The sequence below is a fragment of the Coregonus lavaretus genome (genome assembly GCF_964263955.1).
Source record: "Coregonus lavaretus genome assembly, chromosome: 32".
Taxonomy (NCBI): Eukaryota; Metazoa; Chordata; class Actinopteri; order Salmoniformes; family Salmonidae; genus Coregonus; species Coregonus lavaretus.
In genome coordinates this window covers 29382440-29408923 of record NC_140019.1, presented here as the reverse complement: position 1 = coordinate 29408923, position 26484 = coordinate 29382440, and the positions used below count along the sequence as shown (strand labels likewise).

The following is a 26484-nucleotide window of genomic DNA, read 5'->3' as shown; positions in this document are numbered from 1 at the left end:
ATGGGAAGACTGCTTCAGCTACTGATATTGGCTTTGATTCTATTGATCTGCATTTATGTTTTATTTGTAAGTTCTAAAATGGAACCCAAGCCAAATGTATAGACAGAGCTTCAGATGTTAAGACTGGCATGCCATCCACAGGATCGTTTTAAACATTTATTTTGTTTTAACCATTTTGAAGCTATACATTGTTTACAACAGCATAATTGATACAAGATTATACAGTGCATTCGAAAAGTATTCACACCCCTTCCCTTTTTCCACATTTTGTTATGTTACAGCCTTATTCTAAAATTGATTAAATTACTTTTTTTCTCATCAATCTACACACAATACCCCATAATGACAAAGTGAAAACAGGTTTTTAAAACGTTTTGCAAATGTATTTAAAATAATACACAGAAATACCTTATTTACATTTTCAGACCCTTTGCTATGAGACTCGAAATTGATCTCAGGTGCATCCTGTTTCCGTTGATCATCCTTGAGATGTTTCTACAACTTGATTGGAGTCCACCTGTGGTAAATTCAATTGATTAGACATGATTTGGAAAGGCACACACATGTCTATATAAGGTTCCACAGTTGACAAAGCATGTCAGAGCAAAAACCAAGACATGAGTTCGAAGGAATTGCCCGTAGAGCTCCAAGACAGGATTGTATCGAGGCAAAGATCTGGGGAAGGGTACCAAAAAATGTCTGCAGCATTGAAAGTCCCCAAGAACACAGTGGCCTCCATCATTCTTAAATGGAAGAAGTTTGGAACCACCAAGACTCTTCCTAGAGCTGGCCGCACGGCCAAACTGAGCAATCGGGGGAGAAGGGCTTTGGTCAGGGAGGTGACCAAGAACCCGATGGTCTCTCTGACAGAGCTCCAGAGTTCCTCTGTGGAGATGGGAAAATCTTCCAGAAAGACAACCATCTCTGCAGCACTCCACCAATCAGGCCTTTATGGTAGAGTGGCCAGACGGAAGCCACTCCTCAGTAAAAGGCACATGACAGCCCGCTTGGAGTTGGCCAAAAGGTACCTAAAGACTCTCAGACCATAAGAAACAAGATTCTCTGGTCTGATGAAATCAAGATTGAACTCTTTGGCCTGAATGCCAAGCGTCACGTCTGGAGGAAACCTGGCACCATCCCTACGGTGAAGCATGGTGGTGGCAGCATCATGCTGTGGGGATGTTTTTCAGCGAAGGGGACTGGGAGACTAGTCAGGATCAAGGGAAAGATGAACGGAGCAATGTACAGAGAGATCCTTGATGAAAACCTGCTCCAGAGCGCTCAGGACCTCAGACTGGAGCCAAGGTTCACCTTCCAACAGGACAACCACCCTAAGCACACAGCCAAGACAAAGCAGGAGTGGCTTCGGGACAAGTCTCTGAATGGCCTTGAGTGGCGCAGCCAGAGCCCAGACTTGAACCGATCAAACATCTCTGGAGAGACCTGAAATTAGCTGTGCAGCAACACTCCCCATCCAACCTGACAGAGCTTGAGAGGATCTGCAGAGAAAAATGGGAGAAACTCTCCAAATACAGGTGTGCCAAGCTTGTAGTGTCATACCCAAGAAGACTCGAGGCAGTAATCCTTGCCAAAGGTGCTTCAACAAAATACTAAGTAAAGGGTCTGAATACTTATGTAAATGTGATATTTCAGTTATAATTCTTTGGGGTTTTGCAGAAATGTCTAAAAACCTGTTTTTGATTTGTACTATGGGGTATTGTGTGTAGATTGATGAGGGGGAAAAACAACTTAATCCATTTTAGAATACGGCTGTAATGTAAGAAAATGCGGAAATAGTCAAGGGGTCTGAATACTTTCAGAATGCTCTGTATTTGGGGTTTTGATGGGGTAAGACAGCTAAGCTCAAGAGGTATTACAGTATACTTTATATGTGCCTCTAGGCTTTGGTCAACATAATGTTTAGGTGAATAGTTTGTTTGGTGATAAACAGAATCTCTTTTTGTCTCACTGTAGGTATGTCAATTCAACCAGTACGTACTGAATGTGTCACCACCCAATTATCTCAAGTACAACCATACTAGCTTCACAAGTCGTTGTAGTGGAATCCCCAACAGGAAATTTACACCAACCAATGACCCCTTAATAAGTAAAGAGGAATGGGAATCTCTGGTCACAAAGCTACAATGGTCATTACCGCCTGTTGACCTCTTATCCACAGATGAGGCCACAAACCCCACTAAGTGCTCATTCTCTGTTGTCAACCCCAATTCAAACCACACAGTTGGCGGGTTTATAGATGTGATTTTGATAGCTAGAGATACTAAAAACAGGATCAAAACCTATGGAGGGGACTTTTTTCAGGCCAAGTTGTTTAACGCAGAACTTAAGGCCAGTACTTATGGAGCTGTAACAGACCACTTTAATGGCACCTACACTGCCCGCCTGGCCCTGCTTTGGCCCGGACCTGCCAAGGTGTCCATCCGCCTAGTGCACTCCAGTGAGGCCGTGCAGGTACTGTGTAGGCACAGGGAACAGGACCCAGATAAGGTCTACTTCCTAGGCTACTTTGAGGAGGGTGGCAAGCAGGAAACAGTGATGTGCAATGCCCAGAGAAGTCCTAGGCTGGTGGGGAATGACTTGCGGTGTTGCTGTGAGTACAGAGAGCCAGTCACTGGAGAGTCCTGGTTCTGTCGTCGGCCATCTTCCCTGCCCTGCCATACTTTGACCTACCACAGCATGGGCGGTTACCAGGCAGTACTCTCCAAGTTGGAGACGACCCTTCTTAAGAGGTAGATACAGTGCCTTCAGAAAGTATTCATACCCCTTGACTTATTCCACATTTTGTTGTTACAGCCTGAATTCAAAATTGATTAAATGGATTTGTTTTCTGACCCATCTACACACAATACCCCATATTGACAAAGTGAAAACATGTTTTTAGACATTTTTGCAAATGGATTGAAAATGAAATATCTAATTTACATAAGATTCACACCCCTTCACAACAGCGTTGAGTATTTCTGGGTAAGCTTTCCACACCTGGATTGTGCCACATTTGCCCATTTATTCTTTTCAGAATTCTTCAAGCTCAGGCAAATTGGTTGTTTATCATTGCTAGACAACTATTTTCAAGTCTTGCCATAGATTTTCAAGCAGATTTAACTCAAAACTGTAACTCGGCCACACAGGAACATTCACTGTCTTCTTGGTAAGCAATTCCAGTGTAGATTTGGCCTTGTGTTTTAGGTTATTGTCTTGCTGAAAGGTGCATTCCTCTCCCAGTGTCTGTTGGAAAGCAGACTGAACCAGGTTTTCTTTTAGGATTTTGCTTGTGCTTAGCTCCATTCTGTTTTGTTAAGGACTCCCCAGCAGTGGTGTGAAGTACTTAAGTAAAAATTCTTTAAAGTTCGATTTAAGTATTTTCTTTTTACTACACATATGTTTGACAACTTTTACTTTTACTTCACTACATTCCTAAGGAAAATAATTTTTACATACATTCCATACATTTTCCCTGACACCCAAAAGTGCTCATTACACTTTGAATGCTTAGCAGGACAGGAAAATGGTCCATTCACCCACTTATCAAGAGAACATCCCTGGTCGTCCCTATTGCCTCTGATCTGGCAGACTCACTAAACACGCTTCATTTGTAAATTATGTCTGAGTGTTGTAGTGTTTTTCCCATGGATATCCATAAATAAAAACAAAAAAAAGACAACGGTGCGGTCTGGTTTGCTTAATATAAGGAAATTGAAATTATTTATACTTTTACTTTTGATACTTAAGTATATTTTAGCAATTACATTTGCTTTTGATACTTGAGAATATTTAAAACCAAATACTTTTAGACTTTTAATCAATTAGTATTTTACTGGGTGAATTTCACTTTTACTTGAGTCATTTTCTATTAAGGTATATTTACTTTTACTCAAGTATGACATTTGGGTACTTTTTACACCACTGCTCCCCAGTCCTTAATGATTACAAGCATACTCATAACATTATGCAGCCACCACTATGCTTGAAAATATGGAGAGTGGTACTCAGTAATGTGTTGTTTTGGATTTTCCCTAAACATAAAACTCTGTATTCAGGACAAAAAGTTAAGTACTTTGCAGTATTACTTTAGTGCCTTGTTGCAAACAGGATGAATGTTTTGGAATATATGATAGTGTACAGGCATCCTTATTTTCAATCTGTCAATTAGGTTAGTATTGTGGAGTAACTACAATGTTGTTGATCCATCCTCAGTTTTCTCCTATCACAGCCATTAAACTCTGTAACTGTTTTTAGGTCACCATTGGCAGGAAGGACACCTGTATCTTTGTAGTGACTGGGTATATTGATACCCCATCCAAAGTGTAATTATTAACTTCATCATGCTCAAAGGGAGAGTCAAAAGCTGCTTTTTTATTTTTACCCATCTACCAACAGGTGCCCTTCTTTGCGAGGCATTGGAAAACCTCCCTGGTCTTTGTGGTTGAATCTGTGTTTGAAATTCACTGCTCGACTGAGGGACCATACAGATAATTGTATGTGTGGGGTACAGAGATGAGGTAGCCATTCAAAAATCATGTTAAACACTTATTGCACAGAGAGTGAGTCCATGTGACTTGTTAAGCAAATTTTTACTCCTGAACTTATTAAGACTTGCCATAACAAAGGGGTTGAATACTTAATGAATAAAATACATTTCAGCTTTTCATGTGAAGATCAGGTGAAGATTCTGTGGTGGGTGCTTCACTGTCAGTCCTCAAAGTGTCATGATTTAACTGGATATGAACCCACATGCAGACTACTACACCGAGCCAGAGAAGGTTTAACAGGTTTATTTACAAAGTGAAATTGTCCAGGTTTCCAAAAATAGGGGAAGAGCAAGTCCAGGTCTACAGGGAGGGTAACAGATCCAGGTTCTGAGCAGGAGAGGTACCGTAACGTCCTAGTGTCCGTGGTGAGTCCAAAAGGGAGGTCCAGTAGTGGGAAGCAGGATGGTGGTGGAAGGAGTGAAGCGGAGGCAGGAGTCAGGTTCCAATAATCTGTGGCACAGGAGAAAAGTAAATAGAACAGGCCAAAAACACAAAGAGCGAAAACAAGCAGGTTGAGTCGGCAGCGAGACTAACATGGTCGTCTTGACTATGATCTGACGATGAGTGGCAAGTTTGACCGGGTCTTTAAGGCGGAGGTGATTATGGTGAATGAGCTGCAGCTAGAACCCTGACTCCCGCACACCAGACTTCACTCCTGCAATCAAGAACATACAGAGGGGAGGGGGAGAGCAGAGAGAGAGCTACCTAGCAGCAGTAGGCCTAACAGTACCCCCCCCTCTACGGACGCCACCCGGCGGCCGACAGGGTTTATCCGGATGTAACCTATGAAAATCACGGACCAGAGCAGGATCCACAATGAAGCTCCTGGGAACCCAGGAACGTTCCTCAGGACCATAACCCTCCCAATCCACCAGGTACTGGAAACCACGACCCCAGCGGCGAACATCCAGTAGTCGCCGGACAGAGTAGACAGGACCCCCACCCACGATCCTGGGCGGAGGAGGGGGACGAGAGGGCGGGCACAGAGGGCTGACAGACACAGGCTTGATCTGGGACACATGAAGTGGAATGAACCCGTAGGGAGGCAGGAAGCTGTAGTTTGACCGCGCAGGGGTTAACAATAGACAGTATCTTGAACGGTCCTATAAAACGCGGCGCCATCTTCTTGGATTCTACTTTCAATGGAAGATCACTTGACTTAAGCCATACCTCTTGACCAGGAGAGTAACCGGGAGCCTGGGACCGGTGACGGTTGGCTTGCCTCTGCATGTACGACGAAGCTCGGGACAGAGCTACCCTGGCCTTCCTCCAGACCTTGAAGCAGCGGTGCATGTGGGACTGCACCGAGGGTACCGCCAGTTCCCTCTCTTGAGAAGGGAACAGGGGAGGTTGATAACCCAGAGCGCACAGAAAGGGAGACAAACCAGAGGAAGCGTTAGTCAAGGTGTTATGAGCATATTCCACCCAGGGAAGCATGGAGCTCCATGACCCAGGGTTAGACCCTGTGACACAGCGGAGAGCGGTCTCCATCTATCTCCTGGTTCGCCCTCTCGGCTTGCCCGTTGGTCTGGGGGTGATATCCAGAGGACAGGCTGGATGTGATGCCCAAAGCTTTACAGAAAGCTTTCCAGACCTGGGAGACAAACTGGGGACCCCTGTCAGAGACAATATCAGTGGGTAGACCATGAGAGCGGAACACGTGTTCAACCAAAATATCCGCCGTTTCTCTGGCAGTGGGCAGTTTAGGTAGGGCCAAAAAATGAGCAAACTTAGAAAAAAGATCAATCACAGTAAGAATGACAGTCTTTCCAGACGAGGTGGGAAGTCCAGTGACAAAATCCAATGCAATGTGGGACCAGGGCCGGCTGGGTATAGGTAGAGGTCGTAGATGACCAGCGCTGGCTTGGGTGGAGTTCTTACTTCGTGCACATACCGTACAAGCAGCAATGGAGGCTCGAGTGTCCGCCTCCATCCTGGGCCACCAGAACTTCCGTCGCAAAAAGTCAAGGGTCCGAGTAACTCCAGGGTGACAGGTAAGGGGAGACGAGTGAGCCCACTGAAGTACCTGGGAGCGAACAGACTCAGGGACAAACAACCGGTTAGGGGGACCGCTCCCAGGGTCAGCTTGTAGATGTTGAGCCTGTCTAACAATCCCTTCGATGTCACATGTAATGGCAGCAATACTGCAGGTAGGAGGCAAGATGGGTTCAGGGTTACTACCAGTATCAACAGCAGAATCAACACGAGACAGGGCGTCAGGCTTGACGTTGCGTGACCCAGGACGGTAAGACAGAGAAAAATTGAATCTACCAAAAAATAGTGCCCACCTGGCTTGACGAGGATTGAGCTGCTTCGCTGACTGGATGTATGCCAGATTCTTATGATCCGTCCAAACGATGAAGGGTTGTTCTGCCCCCTCCAACCAATGCCGCCACTCCTCGAGAGCCAGCTTAACGGCGAGCAGTTCACGATTGCCAACATCTTAATTCCTCTCTGCCTGAGAAAGTTTCCATGAAAGAAAAGCACAGGGATGCAGTTTGTTATCATCAGGGGATCGTTGTGACAACACCGCACCTACCCCAGTGTCGGATGCATCCACCTCCACGACAAACTGGCGGTCGGGGTCAGGCTGCATCAGAATGGGAGCCGAGGCGAAGCGATGTTTCAGCTCTTCGAACGCTAATTCGGCCCCTTCATTCCAAGCGAACGGTCGTGAGATGGAGGTGAGAGCGGTGAGTGGCGCAGCAATGCGGCTGTAGTCCTTGATGAACCTCCTGTAGAAGTTCGCAAACCCCAGGAATCATTGAAGCTGTTTGCGGGTGAAGGGTGCTGGCCAGTCCGTGACAGCAGAGACCTTAGCTGGGTCCATCCGCAACTCCCCCTGAGCTATTATGTAACCCAAAAAAGAGGTCTCAGACACATGAAATTCACATTTCTCCATCTTCACAAATAATTTGTTCTCCAACAACCTTTGCAACACCTGGCGCACTTGCCGTTCGTGTTCCTGGGAGGACTCTGAGAAAATCAGGATATCATCCAGATAGACAAAAAAATAACGATTCAACATGTCCCGTAGGACATCATTCACGAGTGCCTGAAAAACAGCAGGGGCATTAGACAAACCAAAAGGCATGACCAGATACTCAAAATATCCCAAGGGTGTGTTGAAGGCAGTCTTCCATTCATCACCTTTACGAATGCGCACCAGGTGATACGCATTCCGTAAATCCAGTTTCGTAAAGATCGTAGCACCATGAAGGAGAGGAAAAGCAGAATTAATCAAAGGCAGAGAATATTTGTTCTTAATGGTGATGTTGTTAAGTCCACGGTAACCAATACAGGGTCTGAGGGTCTTATCCTTCTTTCCAACAAAAAAGAATCCCACTCCTACAGGTGACGAGGAAGGACGAATAATACCTGCCGCCAAGGAGTCCCGCATGTAGTTCTCCATAGCCTCCGTCTCCGGGCGGGAGAGATTGTACAGGCGACTGTTAGAGAGAGGGGCTCCGGGCTGGAGGTCAATGGCGCAGTCGTATGGCCGGTGAGGAGGAAGAGAAGTAGCTCTGTGTTTGCAGAAAACGGATGCCAGGTCATGATACACGTCAGGAACAGCAGAGAGATCCATGGACTCCAGTGGAGGTTGAGGCACAGTGCTGGCAGGGGTCTGAGCAGAACACAAACAGTTCACATGACAAAATGTGCTCCATGAAACAATTCTACCTCTCACCCAATCAATGTGTGGATTGTGTCTTATGAGCCAGGGGATACCAAGGACCAGGGGGGTCTGTGGGCAGTCAATTATGTGAAACTGAATGTTCTCCTGATGATTACCCGACACTCTGAGACAAACAGGGACAGTCTGATGAGTAATACGGGTCAACAATTGTCCATTTAGACCCCTAGCCTGCAGCGGACAGTCCATAGGAACCGTCTCTAACTCCATTTGTTGAGCCAACTCTCAATCCAAAAAGCTTTCGTCGGCACCAGAGTCAACCAGCGCACTAACAGGGAAATCCTGGACCTGCCACTGGAGGGATGCCTGAAGCAGAATGCGGGGAGAAGAGGAAGAATCCGCTGTTCGGCTCACCAAAACTTCTCCCATTAATGATGAGCCGGCCCTTTTCCCGGACGAACTGGGCAGGAAGGAACGAAATGACCAGCTTCTCCACAATACAGGCAGGCCCGAGCCTGAATACGACGTGCACGCTCCTCTGAGGACAACCGTGCACGACCCACCTCCAAGGCTTCGGGTTCAGTGCTCCTAGTATCGACTCGGGAAGACTCGGCCTTCTCCGTAAGGAAGAGGCGGGGAGGAGTTGGTTGACGACAGACAGGTTGCTTGGAACTAACACTCCTCTCCCGGCGGCGCTCCCGAATCCGATTATCCAACCTGATGGTGAGTGAAATAAGGTTATCCAGCGTAGGCGATTCATCATATGACACCAATTCATCCTTCAAAGTCTCAGACAAAGCATTGATGAACACTCCTTGTAATGCCTCGTCATTCCAACCACTAACTGCCGCTAACGTCCGAAACTCCACTGCCATCTCCGCCACACTGCGAGACCCCTGCCGAAGAGAAAACAACCGTTTAGCAGCCTCCTTGCCCCGTACGGGGTGGTCGAAAACCTTCCTCATCTCAGTGGTGAAGGCAACGTAAGCGTTGCAAATGTCCGACTGACTCTCCCAGACCGCGGATCCCCAGGAACGAGCGGAACCGCTAGTAGAGTTGATCAGGTAGGCAATACGGGCTCTTTCTGAGGCGTAGGTGAGGGGCTGTTGTTCAAATACTAACGAGCATTGAGTCAAAAAATCACCACAGGTTCCCATGTTCCCGTCATAGCGCTCTGGAGCAGGAACAAAAGGCTCTCTGATCTGGGATGGAGGAGCAGGAAAAACAGGCGGAGCAGGAAAAGGAGCAGTTTGTATGCCATGAACGAGGGGTGCATTATTAACTTGGATAGTAAGGGCAGACACTTGATGGGTGAGTAATTGCACTTGATTAAGCAGCATCTGACTGTTCTCAGAAATAGTCTTAAACAAAGTATCATGTTGACCAAGTAAAATGCCCTGATTGGCTATGGCAGTCCGAATTTGAGTGCACTCTGGGGTGGTATCCGAGCTACAGTCTGCTGGGTTCATCATGGTCAGATCATATACTGTCATGATTTATCTGGATATGAACCCACATGCAGACTACTACACCGAGCCAGAGAAGGTTTAACAGGTTTATTTACAAAGTGAAATTGTCCAGGTTTCCAAAAATAGGGGAAGAGCAAGTCCAGGTCTACAGGGAGGGTAACGGATCCAGGTTCTGAGCAGGAGAGGTACCGTAACGTCCTAGTGTCCGTGGTGAGTCCAAAAGGGAGGTCCAGTAGTGGGAAGCAGGATGGTGGTGGCAGGAGTGAAGCGGAGGCAGGAGTCAGGTTCCAATAATCTGTGGCACAGGAGAAAAGTAAATAGAACAGGCCAAAAACACAAAGAGCGAAAACAAGCAGGTTGAGTCGGCAGCGAGACTAACATGGTCGTCTTGACTATGATCTGACGATGAGTGGCAAGTTTGACCGGGTCTTTAAGGCTGAGGTGATTATGGTGAATGAGCTGCAGCTGGAACCCTGACTCCCGCACACCAGACTTCACTCCTGCAATCAAGAACATACAGAGGGGAGGGGGAGAGCAGAGAGAGAGCTACCTAGCAGCAGTAGGCCTAACACAAAGATGAAGTTGGATTGAACCAAATGTATTATTTCAGATTATTTACCGCCCATAAGGGCAGGGTGCGGCTAGTTTGGATTAATCCCACTAAATTAGAACAGTATGACAAACTACAGAAGCTTATGATAAACCCAAACAAAATGACAGAAAATGGCTATATTGCATGAAGAAGAATAACTAAAAGATTTATACAAAGAAAACCTTATTGGTTTAATACAAAGATTTACATTTAGAAGACACGAGTGGATATATTTTTATATTGATTGAACCATTATAATATATATTTTTTTATATTGATTGAACCATTAGTGATGATAGAGAGGACTTGTGGTGAGAGTACATTGAACTTAAACATCATACAGTGAGGGTAAAAAGTATTTGATCCCCTGCTGATTTTGTACGTTTGCCCACTGACAAAGACATGATCAGTCTATAATTTTAATGGTAGGTTTATTTGAACAGTGAGAGACAGAATAACAACAAAAAAATCCAGAAAAACGCATGTTAAAAATGTTATAAATTGATTTGCATTATAATGAGGGAAATAAGTATTTGACCCCCTCTCAATCAGAAAGATTTCTGGCTCCCAGGTGTCTTTTATACAGGTAACGAGCTGAGATTAGGAGCACACTCTTAAAGGGAGTGCTCCTAATCTCAGTTTGTTACCTGTATAAAATACACCTGTCCACAGAAGCAATCAATCAATCAGATTCCAAACTCTCCACCATGGCCAAGAGCAAAGAGCTCTCCAAGGATGTCAGGGACAAGATTGTAGACCTACACAAGGCTGGAATGGGCTACAAGACCATCGCCAAGCAGCTTGGTGAGAAGGTGACAACAGTTGGTGCGATTATTCGCAAATGGAAGAAACACAAAATACCTGTCAATCTCCCTCGGCCTGGGGCTCCATGCAAGTTCTCACCTCGTGGAGTTGCGCTGATCATGAGAACGGTGATGAATCAGGCCAGAACTACACGGGAGGATCTTGTCAATGATCTCAAGGCAGCTGGGACCATAGTCACCAAGAAAAAAACACACTACGCCGTGAAGGACTGAAATCCTGCAGCGCCCGCAAGGTCCCCCTACTCAAGAAAGCACATATACAGGCCCGTCTGAAGTTTGCCAATGAACATCTGAATGATTCAAGTGTTGTGGTCAGATGAGACCAAAATTGAGTTATTTGGCATCAACTCAACTCGCCGTGTTTGGAGGAGGAGGAATGCTGCCTATGACCCCAAGAACATCATCCCCACCGTCAAACATGGAGGTGGAAACATTATGCTTTGGGGGTGTTTTTCTGCTAAGGGGACAGGACAACTTTACTGCATCAAAGGGACGATGGACGGGGCCATGTACCATCAAATGTTGGGTGAGAACCTCCTTCCCTCAGCCAGGGCATTGAAAATTGGTCATGGATGGGTATTCCAGCATAACAATGACCCAAAACACACGGCCAAGGCAACAAAGGAGTGGCTCAAGAAGAAGCACATTAAGGTCCTGGAGTGGCCTAGCCAGTCTCCAGACCTTAATCCCATAGAAAGTATGTGGAGGGAGCTGAAGGTTCGAGTTGCCATTCGTCAGCCTCGAAACCTTAATGACTTGGAGAATATCTGCAAAGAGGAGTGGGACAAAATCCCTCCTGAGATGTGTGCAAACCTGGTGGCCAACTACAAGAAACGTCTGACCTCTGTGATTGCCAACAAGGGTTTTGCCACCAAGTACTAAGTCATGTTTTGCAGAGGGGTCAAATACTTATTTCCCTCATTAAAATGCAAATCAATTTATAACATTTTTGACATGCGTTTTTCTGGATTTTTTTGTTGTTATTCTGTCTCTCACTGTTCAAATAAACCTACCATTAAAATTATAGACTGATCATGTCTTTGTCAGTGGGCAAACGTACAAAATCAGCAGGGGATCAAATACTTTTTTCCCTCACTGTAACTATTGAATTGTTCTGTAATTCGGTTTGTGGTATTGATGGCTGTCTCAAATTGAGTAGTGCATGTGGAAGAGGCCCTGGTGTGAAACATGAAAGTGGATGTTTCTTGCAGCAAAGATGTTGAAACACACGGCTTAGCAGCCACCTAGTAAACAGTACTGTGGTATCTGAGGAATTTATGACTTTGCTAACATTTTCAAATGGTATCTGAGAGGATGTTTATTCAGCTTAGGGGAGCATCTGGGGAGCAGTTTTATGGGGGCACCCCATAGAACAGAGGAAGTCTGTTGTGTGGAGACAGGTGATTGGTCTGTATGGGAAACCACCCATATCATGGAAAAGATTATAAATACTTGGTTGAGACAAAGGAGGTCAGAACAAACATATTATTTTGGGTCGCTGTTCTCCAGATGCCTGCAGACGTCTGTAAACTTAAGCTGAAATCTTGTGATATAAATAAACCTTTATAATCAAAGTACAGTGTAAGCGGACTCCTTGGTCTCACAGCAAAGATTAGCATTATTCTTTATAAACAACAGTACTAAGAACAAAAACTCAAGAAAACACTTTTGAATACTTGTTAACAACTTTTGAAATAATTGTAAACTAACAGTTCCTTCTTCTCTGCAGTTCCACAAACATTATTGTACCAGGTCACGATTCAGCTATCGATGTCCAGCAACAGGACACTGAAATCCGTAAGTTGTTCCAAACTACTTCTCCTTTGATTAACTTATGAACCAACAACCAAGTCTGACATAGGCCTAGCTAATTGACTGTAACTCACAAGACTTTCGCAGAGACATCCGTGTGTGTTTCTCTCACAGCTGTGACGTTCAGGAAAAACAACTTCTCAACTACAATGATTTGAATGATAGTCCAGGTACTTAGACACACACACACACACACACACACACACACACACACACACTCCACATACCACATTTCACATATAACCTTTAGGTGCAACTCTCACATTTGCACATAACGGTTGCTTCAAGGTGATGCAAGTCCTTTGCCAGTACAATTTGTTTAGACGACATTACTCTGTGTGAAAGCTTGTTTAACAATCTCTCATTTGAATTATTTATATTCATAGATGATACTAAAAACATTTAAATTAATCACATTGAATGTCGAAATGAGGATATATAAAAACATTTCAAATAAATCGCATGCTTTAGCCTAACACATATTATTACATTTACATTTACATTTACATTTACGTCATATAGCAGACGCTCTTATCCAGAGCGACTTATAAATTGGTGCATTCACCTTATAGTCAGCGGGATAACCACTTTACAACATTTTTTTGTTGGGAGGCCGGCCGTCACAAGTCGCAAGATTTTATCTGGAGAGAGAGGGGAGAAAGAAGTCAAAGCATAGGGTAGGGCAGTGTGAGCAGGACCAGCAGTGTCATTTGACTTAACAAACGAGGATCGGATGTCGTCAACCTTCTTTTCAAAATGGTTGACTAAGTCATCCACAGAGAGGGAGGGGGGGGGATTCAGCAGGGAGGAGAAGGTGGCAAAGAGCTTCCTAGGGTTAGAGGCAGATGCTTGGAATTTAGAGTGGTAGAATGTGGCCTTAGCAGCAGAAACAGATGAAGAAAATGTAGAGAGGAGGGAGTGAAAAGATGCCAGGTCCGCAGGGAGTCTAGTTTTCCTCCATTTCCGCTCGGCTGCCCGGAGCCCTGTTCTGTGAGCTCGCAATGAGTCATCAAGCCACGGAGCTGGAGGGGAGGACCGAGCCGGCCGGGAGGATAGGGGACATAGAGAGTCAAAGGATGCAGAAAGGGAGGAGAGGAGGGTTGAGGAGGAAGAATCAGGAGATTGGAGTGAGAAGGATTGAGCAGAGGGAAGAGATTATAGGATGGAAGAGGAGAGAGTAGTGGGAGAGAGAGAGCGAAGGTTGCGACGGCGCATTACCATCTGAGTAGGGGCAGAGTGAGTAGTGTTGGAGGAGAGCGAGAGAGAAAAGGATACAAAGTAGTGGTCGGAGACATGGAGGGGAGTTAAAGTGAGATTAGTAGAAGAACAGCATCTAGTAAAGATGAGGTCAAGCGTATTGCCTGCCTTGTGAGTAGGGGGGGACGGTGAGAGGGTGAGGTCAAAAGAGGAGAGGAGTGGAAAGAAGGAGGCAGAGAGAAATGAGTCAAAGGTAGACGTAGGGAGGTTGAAGTCCAACAGAACTGTGAGGGGTGAGCAATCCTCAGGAAAGGAACTCATCAAGGCGTCAAGCTCATTGATGAACTCACCAAGGGAACCTGGAGGGCGATAAATGACAAGGATGTTAAGCTTAAATGGGCTAGTGACTGTGACAGCATGGAATTCAAATGAGGAGATAGACAGATGGGTCAGGGGAAAAATAGAGAATGTCCACTTGGGAGAGATGAGGATTCCTGTGCCACCACCCCGCTGACCAGATGCTCTCGGGGTATGCGAGAACACATGGTCAGACGAGGAGAGAGCTGTAGGAGTAGCAGTGTTTTCAGTGGTAATCCATGTTTCCGGCAGCGCCAAGAAGTCGAGGGACTGGAGGGTAGCATAGGCTGAGATGAACTCTGCCTTGTTGGCAGCAGAACGGCAGTTCCAGAGGCTGCCTGAGACCTGGAACTCCACGTGGGTGGTGCGTGCAGGGACCACCAGGTTAGAGAGGCAGCAGCCACGCGGTGTGAGGCGTTTGTATAGCCTGTGCGGAGAGGAGAGAACAAGGATAGACAGAGGCATAGTTGACAGGCTACAGAAAATGTCTACAATAATGCAAAGGAGATCGGAATGAAATGAACTAAACATCTGGGAAAGGAGAGAGCGGGGCCTCCCTCACCACAACACCCAAATATAACTCTTCCAACTTCCACCTCAGAAACTATAATTGTTGTAAACTACAGCGGTTCAATGTTTTCTAGGAATAGACTAACTTAGTTTATTCAGCTAGCTAACTTGGTACAGTATTCTTCCGTGAAAATCGTCCAGGGCACCTAGTTATAAGACGCCACAGCCAGCTAGCATGCCGGACTCCAACAACACGGTTTAGCACCAATACTCGGCCACAACAAACCACCAGTGTGTCAACACGCCAAGCAGATCATTCGTGTCCGTGTCTAACGTTGTGGGTTAGGCCCGACAGCTTGAGCGTGTCACGGTTTCGGCCGAGGCTGCTCCTCTTCCTTGTTCGGGCAGGCTTCGGCGGTCGTCGTCTCCGGAGTACTAGCTGCCACCGTTCTATGTTTCATGTTCGTTTGGTTTTGTCTCTTTGTAACACCTGTCCCTTGTTTGTGTTTGATTATGTTCCCTATTTAGTTTCGTTTGTTTGGATCAGGTGTTATGCGTGATTGTTTATTGTCAGCCTGCCTCAGAGGAGTTTGTATTTCTCTCGTTGTTGTTTTTCGAGAGTTCGCACTGCGTGCGCTTTTCTTGTTTTACGCACTGTGTTTGTGCGTAGTTGTTTGCGCCACCCGGTTGGGTTGGCGACTCATTGTTCATGTGTTGGACATTACTAAAGACTGTTGAAGTCATCCTGGTTCCTGCGCTTGATTCCTTTCACTCATCCACACACAGCACTCTGACAGAATCACGCATCATTCCATGGAATCAGCAGGAGCGACCGCGCCAACAGCAGGTATGGAGGAACGTCTTCGTGGGCAGGAGGATCGGATTAACCAGGTCTGTCATGCCCTGGAGGGGGTGATGAACACTCTCCACCGATGGGAAACCAGCGGGGTACCCACGACCCCACCTACCGAACCATCCCCATCGGTCAGTCCTCCTGTCCCATCTCCGGAACCCAGTGGGATTCGGCTCTCGCTCCCGAGGGCGTACGATGGCTCCACTGCCGGGTGTCAAGGGTTCCTGCTGCAAGTGGAGCTCTACCTCGCCACCGTACACCCGGCGCCCTCGGGACACGAGAGCGTCTCAGCCCTCATCTCCTGTCTCACCGGCAAGGCGTTGGAGTGGGCCAACGCTGAATGGAGGAGAATGGACGCCGCTACCACATCCTATGCGGAGTTCTCCCGCCGCTTCCGTGCTGTGTTTGACCATCCACCAGAGGGGAAGGCGGCGGGGGAGCGTCTGTTCTACCTCCGACAGGGGATGAGGAGCGCCCAGGACTTTGCCTTGGAATTCCGGACTCTAGCGGCCGATGCAGGGTGGAATGAGCGGGCCCATATAGACCACTTCCGTTGCAGCCTCCGGGAGGACGTCCAGCGAGAGTTGGCGTGCAGGGACACCTCGTTGACCTTTGACCAACTTGTCGACATGGCCATTCGGCTGGATACCCTGCTCGCCACCCGTGGACGTCCCGGGTGGGGTTCGCCCATTCCACTCTCCAGCCCCTCCGAGCCGAGCCCTATGGAGCTTGGGGGTGCTGGCGCTAGAGAACGGAGGAGTAGGAACCCGAGGGGGTCCGTTCCCTGCACTAACTGTGGCCGTGGAGGGCACACCGCGGCTAGGTGTTGGGGAGGGTCCCCCGGTGGAGGAGAAGGCAGGTCACGCATTGGGGGGTCCCCCCAGGTGAGTAGGCGCCCTACTTACCCAGAGCTTTCTGTCGTGCACCTAACCTTGCCTGTTTTTTTTCCACAGGTTGCACCTCGTTCCCAGCATAAGGCGCTGGTAGATTCAGGCGCAGCTGGGAATTTTGTAGATCGCCAGTTTTGTATAGAGTTAGGGATTCCCCTCCTTCCAGTTGATAAGCCTTTCCCTGTTCATGCCCTAGATAGCCGTCCGTTAGGGTCTGGGTTGATTAGGGAGGTCACAGCGCCCCTTCAGATGATGGCGCAGGAGGGTCATGAGGAGACGATTCAGCTCTATCTGATTGACTCTCCTGCGTATCCGGTAGTGCTGGGCCTTCCCTGGTTGATGACCCATGACCCTACTATTATGTGGCGAGAGAAAGCTCTTAAAGGGTGGTCTGCCCAGTGTGAGGGGCGGTGTCTGGGTGTTTCCATAGGGGCGACCTCGGTGGAAAGTCCGAATCTAATGACAGCACTGCATATTCCCCCCGAGTATGAGGATTTGAAACTAGTGTTTAGTAAGACTAGGGCGGCGCAGCTGCCGCCTCATAGACGAGGGGATTGTGCAATAGATCTCCAGTCAGGAGCAGCTCTCCCGCGGAGCCATGTGTATCCCTTGTCTCAAGAGGAGAGGAAGGCAATGGAGACGTACATCGCTGAGTCCCTGAGACAGGGATACATACGGGCCTCCACTTCACCCGCTTCCTCGAGTTTCTTTTTTGTGAAGAAAAAGGATGGAGGTCTGCGCCCGTGTATTGATTACCGCGGTCTCAATCAGATTACGGTGAAGTACAGCTATCCACTTCCTCTGATTGCGACTATGACGGAGTCACTGCACGGTGCGCAGTTCTTTACAAAATTGGATCTCAGGAGCGCATATAACTTGGTGCGCATTAGAGAGGGCGATGAATGGAAGACAGCGTTTAGCACGACTTCCGGACACTACGAGTATCTAGTCATGCCATATGGGTTAATGAATGCTCCCTCAGTCTTCCAATCCTTCGTCGATTAGATTTTCCGGGACATGCAGGGACAGGGAGTAGTCGTGTACATCGACGACATTCTGGTGTACAGTCCTACCCGAGCAGAGCATGTAGCCCTGGTGCGCCGAGTATTGAGGAGGCTGTTGGAGCATGACCTATATGTCAAGGCAGAGAAATGTCTGTTTTTTCAGAAGTCGGTCTCCTTTCTGGGTTACCAGTTGTCTGCGTCAGGGGTGAAGATGGAGGTAGACCGGGTGTCAGCTGTGCGTAATTGGCAGACCCCAACCACTGTGAAGGAGGTGCAACAGTTCTTGGGTTTTGCGAATTATTACCGGAGGTTTATCCGGGGTTTTGGACAGGTGGCAGCTCCCATAACGTCTCTGTTAAAGGGGGGTCCAGTGCGCTTGCGGTGGTCAGCTGAGGCGGACAGGGCATTTGGGAGACTGAAGGACCTGTTTACCTCGGCGCCGGTGTTGGCACATCCGGATCCCTCTTTACCGTTCCAGGTAGAGGTGGACGCGTCAGAGGCCGGTATAGGGGCCGTTCTTTCCCAACGTTCTGGCACTCCACCTAAACTCCGTCCCTGTGCGTTTTATTCTAAAAAGCTCAGTCCGGCAGAGCGGAATTATGACGTAGGAGACAGGGAGCTGCTAGCCGTGGTACAGGCCCTAAAGGTGTGGCGGCATTGGCTCGAGGGGGCTCAACACCCTTTCCTCATTCTAACTGACCATCGTAACCTGGAGTACATCCGGGCAGCTAGGAGACTGAATCCTCGCCAGGCCCGCTGGACTATGTTTCTAGCCCGGTTTGTGTCACATACATCCCTGGGTCCCAGAACGGGAAGGCAGATGCCCTGTCTCGGCGGTATGACGCGGAGGAGAGGTCCGTTGAGCCCACGCCCATACTACCAGAGTCTTGTCTGGTTGCACCGGTGGTGTGGGAGGTTGATGGCGAGATCGAGCGGGCGTTACGCACCGACCCAAGTCCTCCACAGTGTCCAGTGGGTCGGACGTACGTTCCGCTCGAGGTACGCGATCGCCTCATTTGTTGGGCTCATACGTCCCCCTCCTCTGGCCATCCGGGTATCGGCCGGACAGTGCACTGCCTTAGCACGAAGTACTGGTGGCCAACGTTAGCTAGGGATGTGAGGATTTATGTCTCCTCCTGTTCGGTGTGTGCCCAGTGTAAGGCGCCCAGACATTTGCCCAGGGGTAAGCTACAACCCCTGCCTATTCCACAACGACCCTGGTCCCACCTCTCGGTGGATTTTGTTACCGACCTTCCCCCCTCACAGGGGAATACTACCATCCTGGTCGTTGTGGATCGGTTCTCGAAGGCCTGTCGTCTCCTTCCCATGCCGGGTCTACCCACTGCCCTACAGACCGCTGAGGCTCTGTTTACCCATGTCTTCCGGCATTACGGGGTACCCGAGGATATAGTGTCTGACCGAGGCCCCCAGTTCACCTCCAGAGTGTGGAGAGCGTTTATGGAACGGTTGGGGGTTTCGGTAAGCCTTACCTCGGGTTACCACCCGGAGAGTAATGGGCAGGTTGAACGTGTTAACCAGGATGTGGGTAGGTTTCTGAGGTCATATTGTCAGGGCCGGCCGGAGGAGTGGGCGAGATATGTGCCCTGGGCCGAGATGGCACAGAACTCTCTCCGCCACTCCTCCACCCAACTAACCCCTTTTCAGTGTGTATTAGGGTACCAGCCGGTTCTGGCACCATGGCATGAGAGCCAGATCGAGGCCCCCGCTGTGGATGAGTGGGTGCGGCGCTCGGAGGAGACGTGGGACGCTGCACACGTCCATCTGCAGCGTGCCATACGTCGACAGAAGACGAGCGCCGACCTACACCGCAGTGAGGGGCCAGTGTACGCACCTGGAGATCGAGTCTGGCTCTCAACCAGAAACCTGCCCCTCCGCCTGCCCTGCCGGAAGCTGGGTCGGCTGTGACACTCTGGCTCCATGGACTTTGATATTTGAGCCAAGGTTGTTCATTTTCATTTGTTTGGGTGTATGTCATTTGGTGGTGTTGGGGATGGGTGAGTTTCATTTTGTTTGTGTCTAGTGGTGATTGGTCTATGACTCCCAATCGGAGGTAACGAGTGTCAGCTGTCGGCTCGTTATCTCTGATTGGGAGCCATATATATTCTGTGTGTTTTCTCCTTTGTTTTGTGGGTTATTGTTCCAAGTTAAGGTATTGTTCCATGTGTCTGTCAGTATTACAGAGGACTTCACGTATCGTCATTTGTTGTTTTTCGTGGTTGCTTTAATTAAATAAAGTCATCATGTTCACTCCACGCGCTGCGTATTGGTCCGCTCCTTCAGACGATCGTGACAGAATAACCCACCACAAAAGGACCAAGCAGCGCGTCCAGGAGCAAAGGGTCTGGACATGGGAGGAACTGTTGGACGGAAAAGGGTCCTGGACTTGGGAGGAGATCCTGGACGGTATGGATCGCCGACCATGGAGCGAGACGGTGGAGAGGCGACGGCGAGAGGAGCAACGGCGTCGGCAGAGCCAACGTCGGAAGGACGAGAGGCAACCCCAAGACATTTTTGGGGGGGGGCACATGGCTTGGGCAGCTGGGCAGCAGGAGGCTGCCACAGGGAGAAAAGGAGAAAAGGCTAACGGAGTACGGGAGTCATTGGCGAGTAGAAGGAGGGAAGTGTGTGTGGCACGGCGTGAAGGACTGATGTGTGTTGCCAGTCCGGTCCGGCCCGTTCCTGATCCTCGGTTGAGGCCAGTGGTGTGTGTTCCCGGTACGGACCGGCCTGTTCCTACTCCAAGCACCAGGTCCACGGTGTGCTACGCCAGTCCGGTCCGGCCTATTCCGGCCACTCGCACCAGGGATGCGGTGCGCGTCGCCAGCCCGGCCCGGCCTGTTCCGGCCACTCGCACCAGGGATACGGTGCGCGTCGCCAGCTCAGCCCGGCCTGTTCCTACTCCACGCACCAGGGATACGGTGCGCTTCGCCAGCCCAGCCCGGCCTGTTCCTACTCCACGCACCAGGGATACGGTGCGCTTCGCCAGCCCGGCCCGGCCTGTTCCGGCCACTCGCACCAGGGATACGGTGCGCGTCGCCAGCCCAGCCCGGCCTGTTCCTGCTCTCCGCACTAGGCGTGAGGTGAGTCCCCAGGGTCCAGCATGCCCTGTTCCGGCTCCCCGCACTAGGCGTTATGGGAGTCCCCAGGGTCCAGCATGCCCTGTTCCGACTCCCCGCACTAGCCCTGAGATGCGTGTCCTCAGCCCGGTACCTCCAGTTCCGGCACCACGCATCAGGCCTACGGTGCGTCCCCAGGGCCAAGCATGCCCTGTTGCTGCTTCCCGCACTAGCCCTGAGATGCGTGTCCTCAGCCCGGTACCTCCAGTTCCGGCACCACGCATCAGGCCTACGGTGCGTCCCCAGGGTCCAGCATGCCCTGTTGCTTCTCCCCGCACTAGCCCTGAGATGCGTGTCCTCAGCCCGGTACCTCCTGTTCCGGCACCACGCACCAGGCCTACGATGCGCCTCAGACGGCCAGAGTCTGCCGTCTGCCCAACGGGGCCTGAACTGCCCGTCTGCCCAAAGTCTGCAAAGCCGCCCGTCTGCCATGAGCCATCAGAGCCGTCCGCCAGACCGGAGCCGCTAGAGCCTTCCGCCAGACAGGATCAGCCAGAGCCTTCCGCCAGACAGGATCAGCCAGATCCGTCAGTCGGCCATGAGCAGCCAGATCCGTCAGCCAGCCATGAGCAGCCAGATCCGTCAGCCAGCCATGAGCAGCCAGATCCGTCAGCCAGCCATGAGCAGCCAGATCCGTCAGCCAGCCATGAGCAGCCAGATCCGTCAGCCAGCCATGAGCAGCCAGATCCGTCAGCCAGCCATGAGCAGCCAGATCCGTCAGCCAGCCATGAGCAGCCAGATCCGTCAGCCAGCCATGAGCAGCCAGATCCGTCAGCCAGCCATGAGCCGTCCAGCCGGGATCCGCCAGAGCCGTCCAGCCGGGATCCGCCAGAGCCGTCCAGCCGGGATCCGCCAGAGCCGTCCAGCCGGGATCCGCCAGAGCCGTCCAGCCGGGATCCGCCAGAGCCGTCCAGCCGGGATCCGCCAGCCAGCCAGGATCCTCCAGAGCCAGCCAGCCAGGATCCGCCATTTAGTCAGGTGCTGCCCCTTAGCTCGGTGTTGCTCCTTATCCTGTTGCTGTCCCTTATCCTGGTGCTGTCCCTTAGCCTGGTACTGCCCCTTAGTCCGGTACTGCCCCTTAGTCCGGTACTGCCCCGTAGTCCGGTGCTGACCCTTAGTCCGGTGCTGCCCCTTAGCCCGGTGCTGCCCCTTGTCCCGGTGCTGCCCCTTGTCCCGGTGCTGCCCCTTATCCCGGTGCTGCCCCTTAGGCCGATGCTGCCCCTTAGTCCGGTGTTGCCCCTTAGTCCAGGTGGGGTTAGTTGGAGGGTGGTCATTGGGAGGAGGCTACCGAAGCAGGTTGTGACTGTGGTGGGGTGGGGATCACGACCGGGGCCAGAGCCGCCACCGTGGACAGACGCCCACCCAGACCCTCCCCTAGTCCTGATGTTGGTGCGCCCGGAGTTCGCACCTTTAGGGGGGGGTACTGTGACACTCTGGCTCCATGGACTTTGATATTTGAGCCAGGGTTGTTCATTTTCATTTGTTTGGGTGTATGTCATTTGGTGGTGTTGGGGATGGGTGAGTTTCATTTTGTTTGTGTCTAGTGGTGATTGGTCTATGACTCCCAATCGGAGGTAACGAGTGTCAGCTGTCGGCTCGTTATCTCTGATTGGGAGCCATATATATTCTGTGTGTTTTCTCCTTTGTTTTGTGGGTTATTGTTCCAAGTTAAGGTATTGTTCCATGTGTCTGTCAGTATTACAGAGGACTTCACGTATCGTCATTTGTTGTTTTTCGTGGTTGCTTTAATTAAATAAAGTCATCATGTTCACTCCACGCGCTGCGTATTGGTCCGCTCCTTCAGACGATCGTGACATCGGCGGTTTGTGGGGCCTTTTAAAGTCCTGAGGAGATTGAACGAGGTGAGTTACAGGTTAGAACTACCTATTGATTACAAGAATATTAACCCCTCGTTCCATGTGTCTCTCCTCAGGCCGGTGGTAGCTGGTCCACTCCAGGACTTTGAGATTGAGGAGACTCCTCCACCCCCGTTGGACATCGAGGGGGCTCCGGCGTACACCGTGAGGTCCATCCTTGATTCGAGACGCCGGATGGGGGGTCTTCAATATCTCGTGGAGTGGGAGGGGTACGGCCCGGAGGAGCGGTGCTGGGTGCCAAGGAGGGACATATTGGACCAGTCCCTGCTGACCGAGTTCCATCGGGGTCATCCTGCGCGCCCTGCTCCGCGTCGTCCGGGTCGTCCCCGAGCCCCGGGTCGGCGCACGGCTGGAGCCGCGCGTCAAGGGGGGGGTACTGTCACGGTTTCGGCCGAGGCTGCTCCTCTTCCTTGTTCGGGCAGGCTTCGGCGGTCGTCGTCTCCGGAGTACTAGCTGCCACCGTTCTATGTTTCATGTTCGTTTGGTTTTGTCTCTTTGTAACACCTGTCCCTTGTTTGTGTTTGATTATGTTCCCTATTTAGTTTCGTTTGTTTGGGTCAGGTGTTATGCGTGATTGTTTATTGTCAGCCTGCCTCAGAGGAGTTTGTATTTCTCTCGTTGTTGTTTTTCGAGAGTTCGCACTGCGTGCGCTTTTCTTGTTTTACGCACTGTGTTTGTGCGTAGTTGTTTGCGCCACCCGGTTGGGTTGGCGACTCATTGTTCATGTGTTGGACATTACTAAAGACTGTTGAAGTCATCCTGGTTCCTGCGCTTGATTCCTTTCACTCATCCACACACAGCACTCTGACAGAGCGAGTCCGTCGTCAATTTATTCAGCCAGTTAGTTAGCTAGAATAGTTAGCATACTAGCTAGCCATTGCTTTCAGACAAAGAAGAAACCCCTCCTTTCACGGCACGAACACACAGAGAGAGCCAAGCAAACGTTAACTAGTCACCCATGTCCCGAATTCCTTGAATGACTCTGGCTACCAATATGTAAAAACAAAACACAAATACATACCCCTAGCAGCTACTGTTAGCTAGCCAAGTGCAAAGCTAGCCACTGAATTGACTCAGCCAGTTCGCGTCTGTTCGCTAGGTCGTTCCAGCTATTGTTTACTAGTAGCTATCCAGGTAGCAACAAGCTAGCTAAATTTCAAGCACAGAAGCCACTTACTACCTAATGTTAACGGTTCAGACAATGAGGTTAGAAAACAGCTGAATGGTAGGCATTATTGTATGTAATTATTGTAGGCAGCCAGCTGGCGTAATTACAGGCACTCTCAGGCGTGAAACAACTATACCGTTGCTAATAGTTGCCAGTAGCTACCCGCCAGCTAGTCCAGGTAGTGGGTTAGGTATCTAGCTTCATGCTTCACCGGGCTCAGTCGAATACAATACTATCCTACAATAATTACATACAACAACCCACGATAACTACCTACAATACCTAACTACAATCTAAATACATAGTTTAAGCTTTACTCGACAAAGCCCAAACTATGTATAAAGTCAAGCTTACCCGACGACGACCTCACCCGACAACCGGTATGGTAGCTCAATGTATGGTAGATGCGTGGTAAGAAACAGAAGATGAAAAAAATAAACCCAGCTCAATCAAAACCCTCTAACCGAAGACTTTTTATAACTAACCCAAGATAGACCACTTATTCGTCATTCCTAGACGATGAGCTCAGCAAACACCAATCACTTTAATGCTGGATGCATCATTCTAGCTATGATTGTGTCCAGGGCTTGGAAAAACAAGCTGTTATTAATTATAAACCCACTGTTATCTATTAACCATGTTGTTCTACCATAGGCCTGAAAGTATTTTTCCTCTCTCTAGGATCACAAACAAAATGCCGTCCTGGTTTGCAAACCCCAGTACCGGCTGGATTCTACCTCCAGGATCACTGGATGTCCCTGGTGTGTGACTCAAAATCATTTCCCTCAGCTAAACTGATATCTGGATGCCTGAAGGACAAACAGATCCTTATGATGGGTGACTCCACTCTCCGTCAGTGGTTCGACTACCTGGAGAAAACTGTGCCAAGTATGATATAGTTTGTAATCAGTTAATTATGTCAATATGTTTGTAGTGAAGTCCATGCGTTCAAATGGGTTTACATGGTTTCATAAAGCTTTGGCCAGGCAATGATGTAACTAGTATTGTTGAATCCAAAGACACCCATGTAAGTCATGGTATATGGCAAAACAGTAAAAAGCACTTTTCTTACTACTTTCTTTAATGCATATCCCAGCTCATTCTTTGTCTGAATTCATTTATTTGCATGAAACGTATGATCCTTCTGCAGCATTGAAACGCCTGAACCTTCACACATCAAGCAAATCGGGCCCCTTTGAGGCAATCGACACCCAGTCCAACACCCGTATCATCTGGCGGGCCCATGGGATACCTATACGGACGAGCAAGACCCCCTGGGCTGACCTCCACTATATCGCCAGGGAGGTGGAGGGTCTGGCAGGGGGTGCACACTCTGTAGTCGTCTTCACCATCTGGGCTCATTTCACCACGTACCCACTGGCTATGTATGCACACCGTCTGGTCGTCATCCGTAGGGCTGTGGCGTCGCTGCTAAGACGATCTCCCACTACTCTGGTAGTGATCAAATCAGCCAACACGGGCTACAAGGATGTGTATGGCAGCGACTGGCTCTCCTGGCAGCTCGACATGGCTCTAAGGGAAATATTCAGGGACTTGCCCGTGGTCCTTATTGACGTTTGGCAGATGACCTCCTGCCACTATTCTCCAGATAACATTCACCCACCCCCCGTGGTGATCCAAAATGAAGTGGACCTCTTCCTGTCCTTTGTTTGTCCACAGTGAGAAAATCAGAAGTATGGATGTCATGCCTGTAATAACATTGTGCCTTACTGTATACAAAATGATGTCTCTGAAGAGGAATCTACAGTATATGGGAAAAGGGATTTTAATGTTAAGAAGAGAAATCCTTTAAAAATGGTTTGCCTTATTCAAAATGCTGTAAAGCTTTTTCTAAGTGGCCTTATTTTAAAATAAAAACTACTTTAACTATGAACACTTGTCAAAACTATGGCAAACCACAGACCTCAATGTTTTGTTTACAACCTAAATCCCCTCAACCTTTAAAATGTCTGTTTCAAACACATTTCTGAAAATAGCAGAACTATTAATATCCACAGAAAATCGATTTAAGAGAAACTCTGATACCCAGTGCTCCTGGTTGTATTTTAAGCACTTTATGAGATTTTCATTTAAATAGAATTTAATAGATTATTATTGACACTTACTATAGATTATGTGAATTTACTGTTAGATACATTATGTGTAATTGAGAAGGACACATTTCTGTATATGTGTGTGTGTGTGATTATTTACAGTCATTAGTGTGATTGGATGTTAATTTTATTTGATCACGTTATGTCATGTTTTAAAATGTTATGAAATCTCTCTTTTAAAGAGAAGGCCAAACACTTATTTATCTACAGTACGCCCACCCAACCACCCTACTTTCTGTCTTATGCAACCGTACCAAACGTAACATATCATACTCTTTTGAGAGTCCCGGATTTACGTTTATTATGTTACGTCTAGTCTATTAGACCAGGCAGACTATGTAATGCTGCCTACTGTGTGTAAGAGCCCTGCAAGCATAGCTTCCCTTATAGGCTGCGTTTACACAGGCAGCCCAATTCTGATCTTGTGCCACTAATTGGCCTTTTGACCAATCAGATCAGATCTTTTGCTAATAATTGGGCAAAATATCAGAATTGA

At 48.9% G+C, this 26484-nt stretch overlaps 1 protein-coding gene across 1 annotated transcript; it reads left to right on the top strand.

Annotated features, from left to right (window-relative positions):
• Positions 1-25974, top strand: LOC311107368 (NXPE family member 3-like; the record flags this gene model as incomplete). The annotated part of the gene is made up of 5 exons (XM_084149860.1): positions 1-66; positions 1975-2750; positions 12799-12866; positions 24556-24762; positions 25025-25974. The coding sequence occupies 5 exons, from the start codon at positions 1-3 to the stop codon at positions 25555-25557; spliced, it is 1650 nt and encodes a 549-aa protein (XP_084005986.1). The 3' UTR covers positions 25558-25974.
• Between the last annotated feature and the right edge of the window lie 510 nt (positions 25975-26484).